Below are 7,519 nucleotides of genomic sequence, written 5' to 3' on the forward strand. Positions count from 1 at the left end.
CAGGAGGTGTTTTCAAACCACAAACAACTACTCGGCACACTTCAGGTTACGAGTACCAAATCTATTTAGTTTTAGTTATCTACTATCGAAAGTTAGCGTGCATAAGGAGGAGAAATAAACAACCACTCATTAAAAGTATAAATCCAAGGGAACTATTGCATTATTCTGATCATGGAAGTGTTAGACTTAGTGGCCCAGTGGAAAACGACAGTTAGTTTTCATCAGAAATGCACGTCACGGCCTGTTGTCGATCACTCGACTTGATAGCTATTGGAGAGGTTGCAGCGCTGTGAACCTCATGTCGAGGTCCTCTGTGGATTATAGGCTTACCTGTCAATAGAGTTGGGGGAATCGAACCTGTACATTAAACCCGCACATATACATGTAGATAGCGCCATTGTCTCTCGCGTTACGGTCGGCGCTACAGGAAGAATACTTCCATCAGCTGAAATTGCATCCAGATACTTTTTCCCATTTCTATTATAGTCTTGAGTGCCAATTGTGTGCCCTCGAATGTTCGAGTGTCTAGGCTAGCGGACACGAGATCGATTGGGCATGGTTTCGAATACTGCCATTCCTCGCTAGAAGTTACGAAATGCACTTTGCACGACTTTCCTCACTCCACCCAGTTGTATAATGGGTGAATGACTTCGGCTGGAGAGGTTAAGGGCGGTGGAAGGAGATGGATGGGCTCTGCCGTTCAACACACAGTGCACCACAGCGGGTTGTTAACCTACTAACCTCAAGCCCTTATAGCTTCAAAGGCGATGAGACGTTTGCCTCTATGTTACCTTTAGTGCCATCCAAGGAGGTCAATGTGCGCGAAGTCAGTAACATAACACCGGCTTCATTACCCCGCTCACGTGTACGGGGAGCCCGCGGTGGTATTGTGTGACTGTAAGGTAATCTTTATCGCTTTCCGCCGTGCCACTTTCGTTGTCTGAGGAAGAGTAGGAGGTTAGGAGTTCTGGTGGTCACAGAAGCGCGCTGCATTAAGTAAAGTGCTACGTGCGCCGGCCGTGGCCATTACTGCTCTGACGGCAGTGGAAGGAATAGATCATGACGTGCTTTTTTCTGTCGACCCGTGGGGCTTTATGTTCAGAGGAAATTCGACGAAGAGCAATAATATTTGATGCTCGATTGAAGGCATGAGCCCGGCTTGCTGGTGACAGTTGAATGCAGAAAACGGAGTCATAATGTCCCGTTCATTCAACTCTAGATGAAGTAACCATGAAAGGCTACTGTATACAATAGGAAGACTATTGAACTGTGGCTATTCTTCGGCCAACTGCCATCACAAGATGACGGCTATAGCGGCCTCGGTATTTTCATATTGTATTAACGAACATATGTGTATGGCACTGCAAAAGCGACCTATTTCCTGAGGCCCTCTTATAAAGACTTCTTGTAAGTACTTCATGTCTGCAGCAGCGTATAGATAACCAGCTGTCCAGACAATAGATCAAACTTTACAGTCTGGTCTTATTGTCCAAACAGGTGGGTTACGCCATGGAGGTAACCTCCTTGGTTCCGCCTAAACTCAGTTTCCTGGTTTAGGCGACACAAACAAACTGTGTAGTATATTCGTGTACCTGATGGGCTATATATAGCTAGTGTTGATAGATAGACAGATGACTGTGTGTATTACAGTCACACATACATCTATACAATGTACATGCTTGCATACGTACATAGACAGATACAGTTAGATAGGTTATGCATCTGACTGGTATGTATACAGAGGATCATGGCTGGATGCCAAGGACATGGATGAAAAATTCACAACGTGTGTTCCAGTGTCACGGAAGTGTCAATGTACTAATTTTCAATACAGGCCGAAAAACACGCCTTTCGTCGGTACTTCCTGTATCGCAATTGTTCATTACGAAGATACACTACTCTGAGATATTTGACGACACATGCACACGCCGCCCCGTCAAGACGACGACCATGGTTATTTGATCGGATACATTCCAGTTAGTCAGTTGTAACCTTTATACCAGGGTGCGTAGGTGGTCCTGCTCAAGTCATTTGCGTTTGATTTGATTTATTAGGCTGTATAAAATGATATACAGCCAAGACTGACCGGAGCCGGGGTATTATTAAGGGCTAGCCCAGGACAATATACAGCACAATACTGTTACCATGTTCATTTCATACCAGGGTTGTCAAATCTATCTCAGTCTGAAACCTGGAGCCGGTTTCGGGCGGTTCACGCCAGGGTGCGTAAATCTGGATCAACCCCGGGGCCAGGGCGAATCCAGATTCGCGCATACGTCGACATTGACGAACGACGCAGTCTAAACCCAGTCCTCGCCGTTATATTGTGTTCATCTCCCAATGGGCCTGGTAATGGTGGGCCGGTCCGGAAATCGAACTCAGGAATAATTGAAGACATCAATCAGGTGAAACCTTGTCAAGATTTCCTTCACTGATGAAGATTCTTTGTCGGGATTACCACTATAAATCCTCAGAACATTGGGTCAAAACCACCATTTGAGTTTTGACGTATCGAAGATCGTTAATTATACGGTTCGCGGGTCCCTCTGGATTTTTCGGCTACCTTCTCCTGAGTAATGATGGCAGAAGTACGGCCGAAACGTTACCCGCTCAGGCGAAGAACTTTGCTTTTGTTTTGTTTGTTTATTAGCATTTAATAAAAGTAATAAAATAAACATAACATACTAAAAGAAGATATGCTGAGGAAGATAAAAAGCCATTATGGTCTGTCCGGGATCTTCCCCCGACAACATTAATTGTATGACACATTATATTATTATAACTTTGTCGTGCTTCATGCAAACTCTAACATCCGAAGACTACCCAAATATGTTCACACTATTCACAGAATTAGAAATTTCGTGACAGTTTTTCATGATAGAGCATAAATAGACCCAAGGTGACACACGATGATAACGTAATCGCTGATTTCTCTTCTTTTGTCTGTTTGTGGGACGTATAATTAAGGACCCTTGACGTCATAGCTGGCGACGATAAGAGGTTGTCGGCAGTTGACTGTCACTTCACACAACATTACACATTGATTTACCGTTAAAAGTCTATTAAAAGTCGCCTGTCTACAGAAAAGTGCTCCAGGTGGGATTTCAGACCATCAAATGCGTGTCGTGATATACAGAATAAATCAATGAACTGAATAAATTGTCACAGGAGTAGCACGTTTAAGACAGCATCCAATATCTTTCATAAATGACATCAGGGTCATTGAAATCATTGAAAGGAGCTGACCACATATGTAATTCGAGGCATTTTCGGCCTGCAATATGATTTTGGATGTTTAATCATGAACGAAAACGTTTAACGTACAAAGTAAAAAAAATCTAATAACATCAGCTCTAAGGAAAGGGATGGGTGGGAGCTACAGTAGGAACTTCGCCTGAAATCGACTTACGAAGCTAAGTTTTACTATAATTTATCACATGTGAGCTTGTGAAGGTACCGTTAAAATCATGTTTTGGAACAATATCGAACTCTTCGCAACAACTGTGTGTTGAGATAAATTGAGAATGTTGATGTTTCAAGGTCCGACATATCTCTAAACTGCAGAGTTAGATGTAAGCAGATGAATAACAAGAAGAAACATATCAAAATAAGGAGAAGTCACTGATAATTCAAACCCATATTTATTGATATAAATTGTACTACACACTGTACATGGCGTATGATCGTCCAGGCAACCAACTCATTCATCTTTACAAAGATGTCTTTTGGGGCTAAATGATACACACTGTCAGATTGTACAAATGGGTTGCGACGATTTCTGTCATACGGCATTTTATTTGCAACGAACGATATGGGAATGTAAAAAACGAGGTCACAGATAATTCAAAATCATGTCCATTTATGTAGACTACGGTTAAACTACGCATCATACTTAGTGCTTAAAGACGCAGAAATTATACACAATTTGAGACCGAACAAAAGTACAGCAAGAGTGCATTAAACATATTTTACAGTGAACAAAACGTTTGTCAAGATAGATTATACTTTACGTAAGAACCAACGTCACATCATGATAACAGTAACACAGGCTTGCCTTATCAGGTCCGTAATTAGAGACTAAGTCGTTTATCGTAACTTAACAACCGTTTGGTCTAATGCATGGGGACCATCAGGCACCGGGGGTAGTTATCTGCCAATTCCCGCCAAATTACCTATCGATCTCCCAAACCCAAGCGTAGCTCTACATGGCACACGTTAAAATCTACAAAATATACTTTGCACAGAACGTATTTTTCATACATGGGAACATCTAAATAAGAATATATAAACAAACCCTAGCCATCAATATATCAATACCCACACGCAAAATACCAACTCAAATACTTAGGCTATCTATGTACAATGTACTACATCAAACACACCCCAGAGAAAACACATAGAAGCTATCAAGTTAGGCCATGTTGATTTGATTATATGGATGACATCCTCTGGGAACCCCAAAACTGATGCGAGCGTGCGAATAAAAAAAAGTTTGGCAAAAAAAAAAGTTGCTTTCATTATGAAATCTACGTGGTTTTGAAGGTGGAACAAATGACACAGACTATGGTTTGGCGAATAATCTACTCTTCAAATTCATTTCTTTACATTTTCGTCTTTTTTGGGTTTGACTTTGGCATTCTACGACAGTGGTATCATTTTTTGCAACTTACGGTATGTCTTTGCTCATTTTGCAACTATTTTGTACGATTTACAGTATGGTTGAAAACTTTTTTTTTTGGAAACGGCCGAAAATTCATGCGCGCGCGGATGTCATCCATATAATCAAATCAACATGGCCTTACAGATAAAATAAAATTTCATTCATGACAATGAAGATAGACGCGATATGGTCGATGCCCTCATCTGTCCTAAGCTTTGTGGTCTGTATATCTGATTACAGGTCATCTGGACCTAACGGATATCGACAGTTAGACGCAGGAGGTAGTTTGTGGTTGCTTTCAACCAAATTAAGTATCGATGTTACCAGAAAGCCAATGGAGCTTCCCGGTAACTTCTTGATAAGATCAATACTTAAAAAGTATTGTTTAGCAAGAAACTAGTAATATAGGTCCTAAACTGTCTTTCTTGGGTGAATGTGTGGGATTCGAGATTGCAGTTTCTAGAAAGGTCACCTGCACGCGCCAGAGGCAGAATACACCAGGAATGCGAGTTGGCTGAAAACCCCTTTTTGTTGGATAAAAGTTAAATCTATGTTTTAGCAACGTGGATAAACTTTTACTTATTAGTCGATTTGTTTTGTAAGCTGGCGACATTAAAACGCCCGATAGCCCAAGGCGCACTACGTGATGCATTTTATCTACCATTAACAGCCGCTTTAAGCTCATGCGTGATCAAACTGCAGTTTTTGTTATGCCCAAGCATTATGGTCGGTCTCCGTGCGGTCTGATTTAGTGCTTGTGTACGTACTTTACAGATATGAAAAACGTGATGTGATTTGGATGCGCACCGGAGTTTTGTCCTTCGTGGTTTACTGCGGTAATTTGCGGGCGTTTGAGTGGTTTTGATAGCACGAGACAGCCAGGCACTCAAGGCGAGATTACGTGTTCACCCCTCATCACTTCAGATGTCAAATGAGACAAGGCAATCTCAGATGGAGATTTTCAGTTCCGGTAAGAATCGGCATCACCCGTCTCTCCGATTACGCGAAGCTGTGGCCTTACTTCTTCACCTAATGCACATGTTCCATTACTCCCAGAGTTTAACAACGCTCAGATTTCAACGACTCGAAGTTCCGATTTCTACAGTGTACGTACCGTGAATACCGAGTCAACGTACTCCCTGGGTTGAATTCAAATGAGAGATTCTGACTGATATCCGTTTGCTGATCCTTTCAATAGATAAGACCAGAGGAAGGAAACGATTTTTTACTTCAACCTATGCATAGAGAGTACGTTGACCCGATATTCAGGTTACTTTAGTACACTCTATAGAAATCGGAACTTCACCTCGTTGTAATTTGCGAGTGCGGCTAGACTCCTAATGCGCTGGTTCCATTACCCAGAGTTCCCTGGAGGCACAATGGCTTCATGTTTGAAACGGATCCAACTTTTACCGGCGCCAAGTTCTTAAGCCAATTATCATCATCGTCAGTCCCTGGCAAACGGGATTTTGCATTATTTAGTTCGGCAGTCAGCCCCGGATGACTCTCACGTTGCCAGTAATGTTGCCAGTAAGGTTGTGTCACCCCTGGCTGGCACTAACCCTTTTAGTGCTTGTCCTCATATAACCAAGATCATCACAGAATATCAACAAATGGGTAGCTTTTATGACCTGTTCAAAGTAATTTCATGTGGAAATGCTTTTGATGTTCCAAAGGCCGTCTGGTGTTTCTTCAAGTATTTGTCTTTATACAAGTCTTGCTTAGTTGCACTTTTATACTATTATACAATGTGGTCAATGTTTGATGATACTATTGTTGTGCGAGTTAGTTATTCCTTATATTATATTACTTCGTAGAAGCAAATATTCTTATAAAATGTTTGCAAGAGTCACACCGGAGTTGAAATGTCATCACCCTCAATACTTGCCAGGTTGTCGTTGTCATCTTCGATTTTCGACGTGGATATGGCGATGCAGAGTTTGTCTGCTTCCGAGATGTATTTTCTGTCCGGGTTCATCTCGAATTGCGAGGCGGTGCACTGTTCTTTCACCGCCCGGATGGACGTACAGGTCAGGAAGGCCCGGTAGGCCACCCGGAACTCTCTCTGGCGGATGGTGTAAATGATGGGGTTGATGGAACTGTTACTCAGGAGGAGAATGTGCGCGAAGAGGTTGAGTTCGGGCGGCATGGGTTTGACCAGTACGTCCAGTATGATCATGACTATCTCCGGGAGGGTGGTGACGACGAACACACAGAAGATGACAAACATGTGCTTAGTTCTATGTATGGTTACCTGCATGGCCTCGTCGCCTCGCGTCTTGTCCGCGCTCCTCTTGATGCTGATGAAGATGTTGACGTAGCACACGGTCACCACCACGTTGGTCGCCATGACCGTGAAGACGGGGAACGTCAGGTAGTAGTAGAACGTCAGGTGGGAGTGGAAGTTGTAGTCGCACGCGCCCAGGTACTGGTCGTACCCCAGCTGTCCGAACCCGATGAACGGCGGGACCGCGATGGCGACGGCGAGAAGCCAGGACGCGGCGACCATCGCCAGGCAGCGCTTGAACCTGTAGTTCTCCCTGTACACTCCCGGCGGCTTGGTGATGCGGCAGTTGCAGTTGAGCGCGATCAGGCCCACCGCCATGGTGGACTCCATCAGGCTGACGACGTTGATCGCGGCGGCGACGCTGCACATGACGCTGCCGGAGACCCATCTCGCCTTGATGACGGACACGGCCGACATGGGGTCGTAACACGCCGCCACCAGCAGGTCGCTCACGCACAGGTTGAAGATGAAGAGGTTGTTGGTGGTTCGCAGGCGGCGGTCCATGACGATAGCGAGCAGGACCATGACGTTCCCCACGATGCCGGCTAGCGCGAGAACGCCGTACATCGCCC

General features: G+C 44.0%; 1 protein-coding gene across 1 annotated transcript; it reads right to left on the bottom strand.

Moving 5' to 3' along the window:
• Window positions 1-4,910: 4,910 nt before the first annotated feature.
• On the bottom strand, window positions 4,911-7,514 carry LOC109469261 (G-protein coupled receptor moody-like). The gene has a single exon (XM_019767749.1). It carries the CDS (start codon window positions 7,512-7,514, stop codon window positions 6,510-6,512), a length of 1,005 nt encoding a protein of 334 aa, XP_019623308.1. The 3' UTR covers window positions 4,911-6,509.
• Between the last annotated feature and the right edge of the window lie 5 nt (window positions 7,515-7,519).

This window comes from Branchiostoma belcheri, unplaced genomic scaffold (assembly GCF_001625305.1).
Source record: "Branchiostoma belcheri isolate BF01 breed outbred unplaced genomic scaffold, Haploidv18h27 scaffold10, whole genome shotgun sequence".
NCBI classification, from domain to species: domain Eukaryota; kingdom Metazoa; phylum Chordata; class Leptocardii; order Amphioxiformes; family Branchiostomatidae; genus Branchiostoma; species Branchiostoma belcheri.